Source organism: Diadema setosum, chromosome 12, assembly GCF_964275005.1.
Source record: "Diadema setosum chromosome 12, eeDiaSeto1, whole genome shotgun sequence".
Taxonomy (NCBI): Eukaryota; Metazoa; Echinodermata; class Echinoidea; order Diadematoida; family Diadematidae; genus Diadema; species Diadema setosum.
Genome location: NC_092696.1, coordinates 39,313,703 through 39,331,690, shown reverse-complemented (window position 1 = coordinate 39,331,690; position 17,988 = coordinate 39,313,703). Strand labels below are relative to the sequence as shown.

The 17,988-nt window shown below is 37.0% G+C and overlaps 1 protein-coding gene across 1 annotated transcript in view; it reads left to right on the top strand.

Moving 5' to 3' along the window:
- The first annotated feature begins 2,273 nt into the window (after nucleotides 1-2,273).
- LOC140236092 (uncharacterized) overlaps nucleotides 2,274-17,988 on the top strand; it is a 69,761-nt gene continuing 54,046 nt past the window's right edge. Inside the window, exon 1 of the mRNA XM_072316063.1 lies at nucleotides 2,274-2,363. Coding sequence (XP_072172164.1) covers nucleotides 2,274-2,363 — 90 coding nt within the window. The remainder of the gene's footprint in view (nucleotides 2,364-17,988) is intronic.

Below are 17,988 nucleotides of genomic sequence, written 5' to 3'. Positions count from 1 at the left end.
AAACAATGGAATGAAATTCTGACATCCCTACCAACAGTGCTTTACCTGTGGGTATGCTGTGCTATTCTATACGTGCATGATGTCAAGTACCAGGCCCCAGGGCTTGAAAGTACATAGTGACTTACAGCTTTGAACAATAGATATATATTCATTGTTGTACATGACATCTTTTACTTATACAATGTCACTAAGGTAATACCAAATGTGCGTTTAGTATAGGTGTCATATTTCTAATCGAAGGTCTTGATTTCTGTCAGCTATTAGATTATCAGATTCATCTTACCTGATAAAGAACATACAAGAATGAAATTCATGTAATGAATTTAATTACACCATTGAGAAAATACAGCACATTCAGATGCTGCTTTTCCACCTTTTCGTTTAGAAGTTACATTGAAGAAAAAATGAAGAAAAGATAATGAATACAGTATTCTTGAGACACGTGAAGGAAGAATTCACAGAGAGAAAAATGGCCAAAAATTTAATACAAAGAGAAAAAGATAAGAGATCTTGAGATAAAACTCGTGAGAGGAAAACAAAAGGAGAAAACGGAAGAGAGAAATCACCTGGTGAGATATTGTGACCCCTCCCCATCTATAACCGTTCACGTATAATGGATCCCCCCATGCTTATGACTAATGACAGTCATTCATTCAAAATATTAGCAAGGGAGAAGTGGGGCATTAGCGATGCACATTGGTTTGTTATTCTTGATGCTAAATAGGGCAGGGCATTGTCAATTACGTAGGCCCCCTTGACCTCGTATCCCATCCCCATCAACACCATTGCTGAAAAGAAATAGATAAAAAAAAAAATAACATCACACTAAATACATCTCTGGCATGTGAAATTTCGGTTTCAAAAGGTACTACATCCACTTTCGGTTGCAAATGGTACTACATTCACAAAATATAAAAATGTTTAATTCATAAAAAAAGAATAAATGAATGGACCTGGATTTTCTTAGAGAGTGGTTTTAGTATTGTATCATCTAGCAGTATAATAGGGGGAAATATCATTCTAGTCTGAGCTTGCTAAATATGATAATTTAAAAAATCACGTTTTTCTCAGAACTTGAAATTATGGATGTAGTACCTTTTGAAACTCTTCATATATCCAAGATATAGACACATTTCGCAGAAAAAGTCCTTTCACACACGCATTTCAGGAGAGATTTGGAGAGCAGATTTTGACGCACAAACACACATCAGGCAGCCATCAAAAAAAAGTTGAAATTTACTGTTACAATTTTAATCAACTTTTAAAGGATGAAATGAGGGTTTTCTTGCCTGTAATTTGCTGGAAGAACCAAAATGTTAAGTAATTATTGTCGTGAATATTATTACCCTGAAATGATTTTCTTGTTATATCCTTCATTTTTTTTTTTGTGCTAGACGTAGGCATAAAACTATAGATATAATTGAAATAATAAAAAATGCATCATTTTCCAAGAATGCCCGTTTATTTTGTATCATTTTCACACAAGCTTTGATGTGTAATATAATTTGTTGTTCCTATCATAAATCTGCAAATTACAAATTCCAATATTATGGAAATATCAAATGTGATACCAAGATAATGTACCCATTCCAAGCAATGCATCATAGGTTTGATATATTTCTGTATATTGCAATGAAAAGCGCCCCACATGTTGACATTGATAAATTTCAACCATAACAAATAGTAAAGGTTGACTTGCTTGAAGGACCTTTGTTGAGGCGATGCCATTTTATTTTCTGCTGGAAGAGATGGGTTTTTTTCATCTGTGTTTCAAATCACCCCCCCCCCCCTTTCGCTCCACCGCTCAAATCCATAAGTTCCCATTTCATGATCTACCTCTTGATGCTGCAAAGGTTTGTGTAAAAAAAAAAAGAGCACCTATTACCCACCAAACACTAAGAATCTGAATTCATGGATTTTTTACTTGTGGTGTACATTGTTGCTTTGTTCAAACTTACAGTTATGTGACCACAATGTTACATTATGTCTTCAGAATGAAAATTGTTACAAGCCTCCATGCCAATCGGTCGGGATCCTATTCGATAATATGTACTCTTTGTTTATGTGTTGTTCGTATTTGTTTGTGTGGGAGGGAGGAAAAGTGATGAAAACATGGAGGTATTATATTCACACTGACAGGATAGTCTTCCCTTAGTATTTCATGTCATTTCTCACCCTCTTTCTGTACTGCACAGCTGAAATCAATCGAACACTATGGAGGATTTGACATTTCTTCTGCTGCATCAGAGGCATATGCCAAGAGTATTTGCACCATGCCAAACCTTGAGACTCTGAACCTACAGAAAGTCAACATAGCCGACGGTTTCTTTCTTGCCCTCAAGACATCAGCATCAGAAGCAAGGGTATCTTAATTTGCATTTGTTATATTCCAGTGTAATATCGTATAGTGGGCCATAGAGGAGACATTCATGTTGACCGTTTTGATTAGAATCGAAAATGAATGAAATTACAAAGTTTTCTTTAATACAGAAGGATTGTAATCATTCGATCAGAAACCGATTTTTTTTTTTTTAATAAAATGAAGGAATAGATGGATGGGGTTTCCCAAGTACACAAAACAATCATTCCAATATTAAGGTCTACTGAAAATTGAAAAGGAGATGCTGGCATAACCCCATAATCCTATTTAACTTTAGGTGTAACTCTATAAAAGTTACATGTACTAATATTACGAATGTGGATGGTAGTGGTTTCTTTAATAGGATAGAAAAAAATAGTGAAGATTTTATGTGTAAAATTAAATGGAAAACTTTATTGAGGCAATGTCATCGTATCTACTTGCTGAAGTGATGGGTGTTTTCATCTGTGTTTTACATCATCCCCCTCCTCTTCACTCCACAGCTACAATCTATAAGTCTTCATTTCATGATCTACCTCTCGGTGCAGGCAAGGGTTGTGTTAAGAGAAAAAAATATATGTAATATATATATTATCTATACGTAATATATATATGTATATAAATATGATAGGGGTATCTCAGCTTCTATGAGCATATGAAATCGTAATCATCATCAATACCTGTATGATATTACCTTCATTTCTACAATAGCTGGAATCAATCTGACACGTTGAAGGACCTTTATTGAGGCGATGCCATTTTATTTTCTGCCGGGAGAGATGGGTTTTTTTCATCTGTGTTTCAAATCACCCCCCCCCCTTTCGCTCCACAGCTCAAATCCATAAGTCCACATTTCATGATCTATCTCTTTAGGTGTCAGAAGCAATGGTATCTTAATTTGCATTTGTTATATTCCAGTGTAATATCGTATAGTCGGCCATAGAGGAGAGATTCATGTTGACCGTTTTGATAAGAATCGAAAATGAATGGAATTACACAGTTTTCTTTGATACAGAAGGATTGTAATCGTTCGATTAGAAACCAAAGTTGTTGTGTGTTTTTTTTTTTGGAAGGAATAAATGGGTGGGGTATCCCAAGTACAACCAACAATGATTGCAATATTAATGTCTACTGAAAATTGAAAAGGAGATGCCGACATAACCCCATATTCCTATATACCTTTAGGTGTCACTCCCTAGATGATACATGTACTAATATTACAAATGTGGATGATAGTGCTTTCTTTAATAGGATAGAAAAAAATAGTGAAGATTTTATGTGTAAATTTAAATGGAAAATTTCATTGAGGCAATGTCATCGTATCTACTTATTGAAGTGATGGGTGTTTTAATCTGTGTTTTACATCATCCCCCTCTTCACTCCACAGTTACAATCCATAAGTCTTCTTTTCATGATCCACCTCTCCATGCCGGCGAGGGTGGTGTTAATAAATAAATAAATATATATATATATATATATATATATATATATATATATATAATTATATATATACATTAGATGTGTGTGTAAGTGTGTGTGTGTTTTACTATACATAGACATATGTATATAAATATAAATGGGGTATCTCAGCTTCTGTGAGCATACATGATATCATAATCATTATCAATACCTGTTTGATTTTACCTTCAATTCCACAACAGCTGGAATCAATCACACACTGTGGAGGACCTCCCATCTCTGCTGCTGCATTACAGGCCTACGCTCAGAGTATCTCCACCATGCCAAACCTTCAGAATCTGGAGCTGGAGAATGTCATCATAGCAGACAATATCTCTGTCTCCCTTACAACATCAACATTTAGTCTACGGGTATATCATTTTATTTTTAGAACATCATTATTCACATTTGGACGATGGGTATATCATTTTGTGTGTGTATGTGTGTGTGTGTGTGTGTGTCATGTGTGTGTATGTGTGTATTTGCTTGGTATTAGTTACTTTACAGGAAATCTTTAATACACGTTTAATTTTTTTTTTTCGATTAAAACAAGAAAAAAAAAACATGATAAAGCCGCTTACCATTAACAGTACTGCCCCAAGAAATAAAAATGAAACTGTTATCAATATTTAATAAAACAGTAATAATATAGAATGTTCATGTTTTCACGTCAAGTTCATATTGATGACGATCACATAATTCGTGATCACTGGCTTTCACTATTGAATTATTCCCTGTGGATGATGTCATCTTTGAAATTATCAACAATTTATGTATATAGAGCGGTATTCTATGGGTCGGCACACAAGCTGAATAATATCGCGCATTTTTTTTTTTTCGGGGGGTGGGGGGAGAGGGTTGGGGCAGATTTGTATTTGGTATAGAGGTTAGGCCATGTTTCTACTTTCATACGCAGACATGTATTTATTTTTTTTTTAAGAATAGATCTCTCCATGCTATAAAGTATATTCGTCAAAATTGGATTGATACGTCTTTCTGTTTTCCTTTTATGATGTCTAAAATATCCGGGCTATGTAATGACGCACCATAACAAGGAATATGTAGAGAAGTGGGTAGATATTTATGTAGCCATGTAAAAGGGTGTGACATGAATGATTTCAAAGAAAGTCTCTGGGTGGCAAGAATGTAGAAGCTTTCAAAATTTATCAGCTTTGTCTTCCTAAGCTTTTTGTCACAACAAATACATGGAGTGATAAAGAAATAAACATTACAAACATAAATCGGGATGGGGGGCATTTAATGGAAATATATGTTGTGAATTTATATGCACTGTAGGACTAATTACATAATGCATACGAACAAAACACGACATGTAAACCCCCTTTTTTCACTCATAACACTGAAAATGATAGTTTTCTTGCCAATACTGTAACATATAAAAACCAGCTGCCCTTATAGATCTGTGAGTTCACGTTTGTTGCTACACGACCATAGAATGAAGGATGGAGAGTATTTGATTTTTTTATCATTTTTATGATTTTCATTTTCATTATGAATTTCGTTTGTAGGACTTAAAGTTCCATTGCTGTATATTCGTAGCGTGGGCATTAAAGGTGCATCATGTGCATACTAGTACATGTTATTACACTTACTGGTACTTTAGAAATAGCACTAACTGCATAACACTGGTCAACAACAAAATTGTTGTCTGCGTTTTTTCAGCTGATTTAGGGTAAACCTGATGCGCTGAATCCAAAAATCACATTGGTTTTGCTCAATCAGGTCAAGTTCTTGAGCTACGGCCACATGTCGTTTTTTACGTTTTTGTTCTCATTAACGCATGTGTAGAGTATTTTAGAAGAAGTCGGTGGGGGTTAAATGCCATTTTGATAATTACCGAACTGTTGGCATCCAGATTGAAGGGGAAAAAACCTCCTCTCTGACAGTGCTCGCATCAGCTTCTTCCGCAACAGGCATCAAGAGTACCTCCGTTTTTTCTCTGAAGAGAAGGACTTGGTGTACTGTGTAGATATTGCGCAGCTTCTGCTCAAGCTTGGAGTGCCACAGTACGAACCCAAAGATTGGAGACTTTTCATTGACAGTAGCAACCGATCACTGAAATGTGTTTTGCTACACAACGGCAACCAGTTTGCCTCTGCACCCATCGCTCACTCAACTACACTGAAGGAGAAGTATGAAGCGGTGAAGTATGTACTGGAGAAAATTGGTTATGATCAGCATAAGTGGTTTATTTGTGTTGACCGGAAGATGGTGAACTTTTTGTTGGGACTACAGAGTGGCTTCACCAAGTACCCATGTTTTCTGTGCATGTGGGATAGTAGGGACCGTGCTCAGCATTACACGAAGAAGGACTGGCCTTTACGAGAGGAATTGGTGCCTTGCAAAGAAAGGAATGTCATCAACGACCCTCTGGTGGACCGAGACAGAATACTCTTCCCACCGCTGCACATCAAGCTCGGCTTAATCAAGCAGTTCACCAAGGCTCTGGACAGGGATGGTGACTGCTTCACTTACTTGTGCCAGGCTTTTCCAGGATTGTCCATGGAGAAAAAGAAAGCTGGCATCTTTGATGGTCCTCAGATCCGTCAGCTCATCAGAGATCCAGAGTTCGAAAACTCAATGAATGAAGTGGAACTGGAAGCATGAAAATCATTTGTTCTGGTAGTGAAGAACTTTCTTGGCAACATTAAAGCCAGAAACTACGCAGAACTTGTCAAGAACATGCTGACTGCTTTCAGAAACCTTGGCTGCAACATGAGCATCAAGATGCACTACCTATTTTCACATATGGACCGGTTTCCTGAGAACCTGGGTTCAATGAGTGACGAGCAGGGGGAGAGATTCCATCAAGACATGAAAGAGATGGAGACTAGGACTGGTATCAGGGTCGCTGGGACGCAGTATTGATGGCTGACTACTGTTAGACTCTGAAGAGAGACCTCCCTGATGCTGAGCATTCCAGGAGTTCGAAGAAACGGAAGTTCAAGCCCTGAAGTTTGAACAATGATGAAGCAACATGCAATTTACGTGTACTTACCTTTATCATTGCCCAACATTCAGTTTACAGTAAAAGATGTTTCTAAGATCAGGTAATCAATATCTGTTGTTGGAAAAACATTTTTTTTTTCTCTGAAAAATATATTTAGGGTGATATACGTGACAAAAATCAGCTGATAATACCACAAAAATGTAATCGATTTTGTCACAAGATCTATTTTTTTTTTCAAATCAGCTTAACCTGTTGGAAACTTGAACCGAGTGGTCCCTGTACAAAGTCTATGGGAATTACAGAATTGAGTATTCAAAGGGTTAACACAAAAACTTGACCTGATGGAGAGAAACGGATGCCATTTCCTGATTCAGCACTACGAAAATACCCTAAATCAGTTGTAGAAATCAAGACAACATTCAAAAAGTTAAAATTGTTGCCCAGTGAAGGAATTAGCCCAAGTGTCGTTTCATTTCATCTCGATTGTAGTGAAATAGATGATATTGACTAGAATAGTGCTAGGAAAGAGCAAAATTATGCCAATTGATATGGCAAATTAAATGTCCTTTGTGTGTAATATTGTTTTATGCATTAGACTTCGAAGACTCCCCTCTGCAGTACTTCACAGTTACCATCAATGTGTCAACATGAAGGATCTGACATCTCGGCTGCGACATGGCAGGCCTTAGTCCAGTTCATCTGCACAGTGTCACACCTTCTAAGTCTTGAATGGGCATATATCGGACACCATCAGCATCAGGCTTATCATTTTCTTTCAAGAGTGGAAGGAGAATCGGTTGGTAGTGTAATAATATGTGACATCAGATTATGGTATTGTATTATAAAATCATTATACGTACAGTTAAGGAAGAAATATAACGTAACATTGTTCTTCAAGTTATATAATCTATGTCAAAGTGTTCCAGTCGCCTTAGTGATAATTCATGATTTTCTTTTCCCACTTTTATGTCTATATTATGAGCCTTTGATTTTTTGATGAGGGTAAGATGTGAATGAGTAGGGATAAAAGGCATGCAGTGCATTTACATGAATTTGAATATTAATTCTGTCAACGTATACTTTTACCTCCTCCTGTGATGCTACATAGGGGGTTACGCCATTTCCTGACCCACTTCATCTGACACACTCTTTCTGACACACTTTTTTTGCCATTCATTTTATACACGGGGCAGTTTTCATGAGACGGCCTCTGTTATTGGCTACTGTGCTAATGAATATTCAACAGCCTTACGATTTTTTTTTTCATAATGAGTCACTCGTCTGATGCTGTGTCTGTGATTGGCTTTTAGCTATTGACTTACGCGTGGTATCGTGATATCGATCTCCTCAAGGGGGTCCATGACGATATCTGATTACCTGTGTGTGTCGAATTGCATTTTGGTGCCAGTGAGTGTGGCATAACTTTTGCAGGTTTCTTGTCCATTTTTCTCTCTTTTTCTCTCTTTTGCTTTCGTATCATCTTATCTCTGTTATTCTTAGAGTACAATCGTACTACCACAAGTGTTTTCCCCCCATTTTTTGAAGTGATTATCTCGTTTGCAACAATTTAGAGGTGAGTTTTTGTTCGAGTGTTTGTTGAGTCTTTTGATTGAACACGATGTAGATTATCTACGTGTGTCGAGAACATTCATACTTTGTATGGTACCCACTCGTTTGTTTGCGTGTGCATTTTTACCGTACAGTGTCTTCATCGTTCGTCTTCCAAGCAGCGGGTTTTCACCCTAGTTTTCCTCAACGTAGTTTTTTACCTCAAAATTTTTGCGGTGCAGGATATTCAGTGTATTTTTTTCTACGGTAAAATGCCATCGTTGAGATCTCCGTGTATTCATTACTAGTTTTCCACCTCCCTTTCATTTTGTGTACAACTAACATTGATCTAAAGTCTAACGTAGTTAGCTACAAAGTCTGCGATGTCTGTACGTTTGCTGATGTGTTTTTGTGAGCTGGGAGTGACTATGGTGGGAATGATATTCAGGGTTTTGCTGTGGTTGAGATGATAGTGATGATGAGCATAATGATTCTGGTGATTATATACGAACCCTTTTGATGATGCAATTTATTTCGTGTGACCATGACGTTGATGGCGAGAACGACACGAGTAGCCTAGCCTAGGCCAAGGACGAGAGTGACACTGTCCACGGGGGCTGTTGCTCGCTCATGCACAGGAGTGGTCTAGACTAGAGACCTGCATTTCATCATTTTTTTTTAAAACCTTTTGTTTGTTTACTTGGGTTAGTGCTCCAAAAATTCGTTTCTCTAAAGAAACTCAACCAAAAGGTTGCATCAGGGCTATGCCTTAGTAAATATTAGATCTAAATGGCGATGCTAATTTAGTTTTCATTTAGAACTCGATGATATCCCATTTTCTTTGCTCATTTTTCAAATAATAAATTATTTAGAACTGTGCTTAAATTCTGATGTACTGCATTCACCATTGTAAATGTCAATAAAAAAGAGCCCGCTGAGCAGGTGTTTCATTCTATCCTTTTCATTTCCTCCCTATCGTTTTGGTTTCCTTCCTGTCACTTCCTTCTTTGACCCTGGATGGAAGAAAAAAAATCCCATCTTGCCATGTAAAGACAGAACACATACCATCATGAAATATTATGACATTAGAATAGTTTTAAAAGATTATGTAAGTCATCATAATTCTTGTGTGTGAAAATAAATAATAAATAAAAGGGGATTTCTTACAAAGCAGTTCTTTCAAATGTCCAACAGCCTCAGAACAGCTTCGATAATGAAGCTAGTGAAATCTGAAAACTATCGTGGCAACAAGTGATATTGATAGGGAATTCTGACAAAAACTGTCACAACATTTGATGTTTAAATTTGTCTAGTTTTATTGGATTAGGTCGTGAAACTAAATGCCACCGACAAAATCACAATCGATCTCAATTTGAACAGAGGCAGTAGGGTAGGAATGACTCAGCAAACAGCTGATTATTTATGCGTCGTATCCATGGGCAACTGCGGGGTGACTGCAAGAAGACGCACGCAGTTTAGACTTGAGTCAAGAACTATTATTTATTATTAATTTTTTGTTCAAAATATTTTTCCTTTGGATTGCCAAAAAAAAAGTCAAAATATTTCATATTACGCTTCTAAAATGCATTATGAATATATGAAGTATTTTTATCGTGATTTCATGAAGAATTAGAATTACATGTATTATGAATATATAAATACTAGACGGGCTGAACAATGAAGTCTAATTTTGCTCCAAGAATTTGCAGCCCACCGTACCTGCTGGTGGTGCATTCCTAGCGTTCTTGCTTGCCGCACTCTCCCAGCAGCCACGTGCACGCATATACATGCATGCAACAGTCACATAGAGTACACGTTTAGCTACTTCACCGATCTCACTCCTGATTCTTGCAAAGAAAACCTTCACAAGTGTAGAAAATTCTCTCGAAACTAAGCCAGACATGAATTTGGAACATACATTACAGTGTCAAGACCTTTTCAGTGGACTTTGATTTCGCTATTTGTCTGTTTAGCTCTTGAATGTACGACTTCTTACGTCCGATTTGTTTTTTACCTCACCACGTGGTGCTGTTTTTTCAGCCCCATGCTTCCTCCATATGCACACGTAACACATGTTGTTAACACACACAAGCCGGCCACCGGCACCGCGATCGAAGTTTGAGCGATAGCGATAACATGTGTGGAGCAGACATGCGGATTTCAGCACAGGGTAAATGAGTAGTTGAACGTATCACGATTGTAAAACAAATATTTTTCTATGTCTCTGCCAATTTGAATTAGGTTATCTAAGCATAGATAGATTACGATTTTATTCTAAAATAGATTAGCTATGGCAAGAATTTGCTTACACGAGAGTTATATGATAACATTTCAAAATAAAACCCCCGTCATTGAATGGAATGTTCGAGAGCTATCGGGGGGGGGGGGGGGTTGGGAGGCGGCTCCAGGATGTTATGGACACGTCGAATTATAAGTGGGTATATGTGATTACAGATGGGTTGAAATGAAGAGGATTTATGAATAAAATACACAGAAACATATTTTTTTTTTCACAATTCCTTCACAGTTTATTATTTCTTTTTATAAAATTCACATGAATAGTGCTGTACTGAGTCAACTAAGTGCACATTCCCACAAGTGTACATGCATCATCCCTCCTGTTTAGTGGGAATGACACAGGCAGTTTTTCAATGACGTATGCTGAATACCCTTCGCGTATAGATCACGCCGTAGGGAAGATCGCGCCCAAGTTCACTGCCGACTTACTAGGCAGGCACGAAATTACAGATTACACAGAGGCCCGTACGTGGATGGGTTAGGCAGCTGAAAAAAAAAAAGTACTGGAAGCGCATGTAGTAGCAAGCACGTGGATGAGGTTAGAAATTGCCGCGCGCCTCCAGTTCATCAGCTCCTGGCCGCCTCTTATTGGCCGGCCTTGAGCGCGACGTTCGACAAGCCATACCATAGTCTTGAATATTCATTAGCACAGTAGCCAATAACAGAGGCCGTCTCATGAAAACTGCCCCGTGTACAAATTGAGTGGCAAAAAAAGTGTGTCAGAAAGAGTGTGTCAGATAAAGTGGGTCAGGAAATGGCGTAACCCCTACATAGGAGCTATCGATGGAATTAGCTACAATTTCGATTGTTGGATCAAGAGCCTTAGCAGAAATCATCTGCACCATGCCAAACCTTCGGACTCTAGAGCTAAATGATGTCAGGATCACAGACAATTTCTACCTCACTCTCGCCGAATTAGCATCAAGAACAAGGGTATCTTACAATGCATTAATCCCCCCACCCCCCCCCCCCCACACACACACACAGGAAAATAACTGACACTGAACTAAAGAGCAGATATTTGTTTTCAGTATTCATAAAACAAAAACAAAAAATAATGATAAGTTGTTGAACAGACAAACAAAGACTTTCATGAAAAAAGTCATACCATGCTGAAATTTAATATGTTATAACAAAACAAAGATTATTTGGTGAACTCATATGAAAATCGATTCGTTCAATCGTATACTGAACTAGAGATTGTAATTTGTCATCACTGACAAATCAAGGTGATCCGATTTTTTTTATCAATGATTCGAGTCCTGATCGCAATAGGCATGACCATACAAGTTTAATCTGTGTTTAGAGACATTGGCCGTGTGATGTTTGCATTCTCATTTAGCAAAGGGAGTCGTATCTGCCATCATTGGTACCAAATTCTGTATACACTGAATAACGAAGATACAGCAACGAATACATAAGACCTTTGACCCACCTTTACACTCCCAAGATGGCACCTGAGGAAAAAGTGGTTATTTTGTGAAATGATTCTTGCGACATCGTCTATATACGTGTGCAAAATATGGCAATGATAGGACAGGTATTCACCAAGATACAAAATGCAACATTTATGACCTTTGACCCTTATTTACATACCCAAGATATTGTCCAATCAAGTAGTTGTTATTTCATGAAATAATGTACGTGACATGAACTAAACATGTGCAAAATATGGGGGTGATAGGGCGTGTTTTTCTTGAGTTATTACAAACAAAGTTGCAGAAAGAAAGAAATATCTAAATACATCGAAGATAAGCTTTAATTTCAACCAAGATTTTTAATGTAATTCTGACATCGTATGAATAAACGAAGGGCATATAACGATAGTGCAAAGTCTCAGCTACAACATATTAAAATCTGGGAGAAATTCACCGAAGGGTAAGTGAGCAAGTGCTCGATAAAGACGATCATGTCAATTTTCACATAAAAAAAATTCCGTCCCATAGAGATAACACGTCATAACGAAGATACAGAAAGAACTACATATGACATTTGACCCCAATTTGCACAGACAAGATGGCATCTGAGCAAAAAGTAGTTATTTTGTGATATGATCCTTGTAACATCGTTTTTACGTGTGCAAAATATGGGAAAGATAGGACATGTATTCACCAAGATACAGGATGAAACATGTATGACCTTTGACCCTAATTTACATACCCAAGATGGTGTCTGATCAAGTAGTTGTTATTTTATGAAATAATATACGTGACATGAACTAAACATGTGCAAAATATGGGATCAATAGACAATGTTGTTGTTCATCTATCGCACAGAAAGTAGTAGAAAGAAAGAAAAATAAAGAAAAAATATGTTTTTTTATAGAAATTTGAAGGAGAAGCATAAATAAATCAGAAAAAGATAAAGTTATGAGGGGAGATTAAGACTAACTAAAGAAAAAGAAGAAAAAAGTGTTTAAAAAATTTAAAAAAAATATTGGCAGGAGTGAGCCTCGAACCAGGGACCTTAGGATTACGAGTCGGATGCGCTATGCAATGACCTATTTCATGCTCCATAGGCCCTGTGTATTAAGCAAAATGACGCTGCATCGAAGCCACGTGCCATTTTTCAACCAAGTTTATCGACGTGATGCCGACATCGTATGAAAAAATGGAGGGCACATTACCGATAGCCCAAAGTCTCAGCTACAACATACTAAAATCTGGGAAAAATTCACCGAAGCATAAGTGAGCTAGTGCTCGATAAAGATAGTCATGTCAATTTTCATTTCCAGAAAAACTGCACTCCCATAGAGATAACACGTAAACTGGTCAAATTTGACAAGGTTACTTTCAATCCATTTTTACGAGGTGATGACGTTATCCAATTAAAATGTTGTTTTTATATTAATGAAAGAACATTTTATAAGCTACAACATATTGAAATCTGGGTGAAAATTGGCAAAGAATAAGTGAGATACGCTCAAGTAAACTTGAAATTTGATGACGTCATTTTGAAAATGTACTTTTTTTACTTTATTAAGAAATTTGATATCTTTTAATCATTTTTTCAGCACAGCCAACCCATGAAATGACATGTACAACTCATTAGCTTTCAAAATATGTCAAGAAAATGGGGGGTCACCGTCCATCCTGACGAGTAAAATCCGATTTAAAATTGGCGTTTTTTTGGCATAGTTGCACTGTGTATCCCCATTGACGCACGCGCGGAATTTTGATTTTGACGGGCCCGTATGACGTCATATTGAGTCGGATCGACTTGAAACTTGGTACAAATATTCCTTGACATTTTGGACATCCGATCCGTGTGAAAAATCTGAAAATTTCTATTGCATATGAGCTGTGCGTGCGTATATGCGCGCGCGCGTACGCGTCCGTCCGATTTTTTCAATTTTTCAAAAAATGCTCGAAATGGTCTGAAACGTGTGCAAAAAAAAATTCAGCTCGATTGGAGTATACAAATATTTCAACGCGCGCGTACGCGCACGTTTTAAGAGTAAATATGAACTTTAAGAATGTGAGTAGCATTCGCATAACTTGAAATATATGTGACGTAAATTTCATTGAAAAATTCCATTTCATTAATGAGATATGATTGAGAATGTGTTTTCATATAATGACGTCATAGTGACGTCACGGTCAACTGATCACAATGATTTTACTAAATTTGTCGTCTTTGGGACACAACACATATATGATATGAGTATGACATTGATAGGCATTGCACTTTCTGAGCTAACCCCTGCACAACTTTTGAGGAGAAATAAAGAAGAAGAAGAAAAACTAGAACCGGAATTTGTCAACACTGACAAATTAGGTGATCCGATCTCTTCGAAAATCAATGATTTGAGTCCTGATCCAAATATTCATGACCATACAGGTTTCATCTGTGTTGACGGGACATTGGCTGTGTGATGTTTGGATTCTCATTTAGAAAAGGGAGTGAGACCTGCCATCTTTGGTACCTAATTCCGTATACACTAACGGAAATACAGAATGAAGTATATTTGACCTTTGACCTCACTTTGCACACCCAAGATGGCGTCTAAGCAAAAAGTGATTATTTTATGAAATGATTCTTGTAACATGGTCTTTGCGTGTGCAAAATATGGGAAAGATAGGACATGTATTCACCAAGATACAGGATGAAACATTTATGACCTTTGACCCTAATTTACATACCCAAGATGGTGTCCGATCAGTTGTTATTATTAGTTGTTATTTTATGAAATAATGTACGTGACATGTACTAAACATGTGCAAAATATGGGATTGATAGCCATTGCTGTTGTTCATATATTGCACAGAAAGTAGTAGAAAGAAAGAAAAATAAAGAAAAAATTATGTTATTTCATAGAAATTTGAAGGAGAAGCATAAAAAAATCAGAAAAAGATAAAGTAAGGAAAGGGAGATTAAGATTAACTAAAGAAAAAGAAGAAAAAAAGTGTTTAAAAAAATTAAAAAAAAAAATATTGGCAGGAGTGAGCCTCGAACCAGGGACCTTAGGATTACGAGTCGGATGCGCTACGCAATGACCTATTTCATTCTCCATAGGCCCTGTGTATTAAGCAAAATGACGCTGCATCGAAGCCTCGTGCCATTTTCAACCAAGTTTTTCGACGTGATGCCGACGTCGTATGAAAAAATGGAGGGCACAATTACGATAGCCCAAAGTCTCAGCTACAACATACTAAAATCTGGGAGAAATTCATCGAAGCATAAGTGAGCTAGTGCTCGAAAAAGATAGTCATGTCAATTTTCACTGCCAGAAAAACTGCTCTCCCATAGAGATAACACGTAAACTGGTCAAATTTGACAATATTACTTTCAATCCATTTTTACGAGGTGATGCCGTCCTCCAATCAAAATGTTGTAATCTCATTAATGAAAGATCATTTAATAAGCTACAACATACTGAAATTTGGGTGTAAATTGGCAAAGGATAAGTGAGATACGCTCGAGTGAACTTGAAATTTGATGACGTCATTTTGAAAATTTACTTTTTTTACTTTATTAAGAAATTTGATATTGTTTAATCATTTTGCCAGCATCGCCAACCCATGAAATGACATATCCAACTCATCAGCTTTCAGAATATGTAAAGAAAATGGGAGGTTACCGTCCATCCTGACGAGTAAAATCGGATTTAAAATTGGCGTTTTTTTGGCATCGTTGCACTGTATATCGCCATTGACGCGCGCGCGGAATTTCAACTTTGACGGGCCCGTATGACGTCATATTGAGTCGGATTGACTTGAAACTTGGTAGAAATATTCCTTGACATTTTAGGCATCTGATGAATGTAAAAAAACGGGAAATTTATATTGCATATGAGTTCTGTGTGCGAATATGTGCGCGCGCGTACGCGTCCGTCCAATTTTTTCAATTTTTCAAAAAATGCTCCAAATGGTCTGAAACGTGTGCAAAAAAAAATTGAGCTCGATTTGAGCATACAAATATTTCAACGCGCGCGTACGCGCACGTTTTAAGAGAAAATATGAATTTTGAGAATATGAGTAAAATGCGCATAACTTGAAATGTATGTGACGTAAATTTCATTGCAAAATTCCATTCTGTTAATGAGATATGAATGAAAATGTGTTTTCATATAATGACGTCATAGTGACGTCACGGTCGACTGATCACTATGATTTTACTTGATCTGTCGTCTTTGGGACATGATACATATATGGTATGAGTTTGACATTGAAAGGCAATGCACTTTCTGAGCTAACCGCTGCACAAATTTTGGTTAGAAATAAAGGAAAATAAAAAGAAGAACAAAGAATCAGTACAGATACAGAAGGTGATCCGAGAGGATACTCGGATCACCTAACAAAGAATCCGTACAGATACAGAAGGTGATCCGAGAGGATACTCGGATCACCTAATTAGCCTCACTAGAATTATCCCGTAAAAGTCATAGCACAACTAGAGATTGTAATTTGTCATCACTGACAAATTAAGGTGATCCGATTTTTTTTTAATCAATGATTCGAGTCCTGATCGCAGTTGGCATGACCATACAAGTTTCATCTGTGTTTAGAGACATTGGCCGTGTGATGTTTGCATTCTCATTTAGCAAAGGGAGTCATATCTGCCATGTTAGGTACCAAATTCTGTATACACTATAAGGAAGACACAGCAACAAGCACATATGACCTTTGACCCACCTTTGCACTCCCAAGATTGTATCTGATGAAATAGTGGTTATTTTGTGAAATGATTCTCGCGATATCGTCTGTACGTGTGAAAAATATGGGAAAGATAGGACAGGTATTCACCAAGATACAAGATGAAACATTTATGACCTTTGACCCTAATTTACATACCCAAAATGTTGTCCGATCTAGTAGTTGTTATTTTATGAAATAATGTACGTGACATGAACTAAACATGTGCAAAATATGGGGGTGATAGGGCATGTTTTTCTTGAGTTATTGCAAAGAAAGTTGCAGAAAGAAGAAATATCTCAATACATAGAAGATAAGCTTTAATTTCAAGCAAGTTTTTTATCGTAATCTCGACATCGTATGAAGAAACGAAGGTCAACTGAACGATAGCGCAAAGTCTCAGCTACCACATATTAAAATCTGGGAGAAATTCACCGAAGGGTAAGTGAGCTAGTGCTCGATAAAGACAATCACGTCAATTTTCACATTTAAAAAAATTCCCTCCCGTAGAGATAACACGTCATAACGAAGATACAAAAAGAAGTACATATGACCTTTGACCTCAATTTGCACAGACAAGATGGCATCTGAGTAAAAAGTAGTTATCTTGTGAAATGATCCTTGTAACATGGTCTTTGCGTGTGCAAAATATGGGAAAGATAGGACATGTATTCACTAAGATACAGGATGAAACACTTATGACCTTTGACCCTAATTTACATACCCAAGATGGTGTCCGATCAAGTAGTTGTTATTTTATGAAATGATTTACGTGACATGAACTAAACATGTGCAAAATATGGAAGTGATAAAGGCCGTTTTTCTTGAGTTATTGCAAAGAAAGTTGCAGAAAGAAAGAAATATCTCAATACATCGAAGATAAGCCTGAATTTCAACCAAAATTTTTGACGTGATCCCGACATCGTATGAAAAAACAAAGGGCACACTTACGGTAGCGTAAAGTCTCAGCTACAACATATTAAAATCTGGGAGAAATTTACCGAAGGGTAAGTGAGCTAGTGCTCGATAAAGATAGTCATGTCAATTTTCATTTCCAGAAAAACTGCACTCCCATAGAGATAACACGTAAACTGGTCAAATTTGACAAGATTACTTTCAATCCATTTTTACGAGGTGATACCGTCATCCAATCAAAATGTTGTAATTTTATGTTTAAAAGAACATTAAATAAGCTACATCATACTGAAATCTGGGTGAAA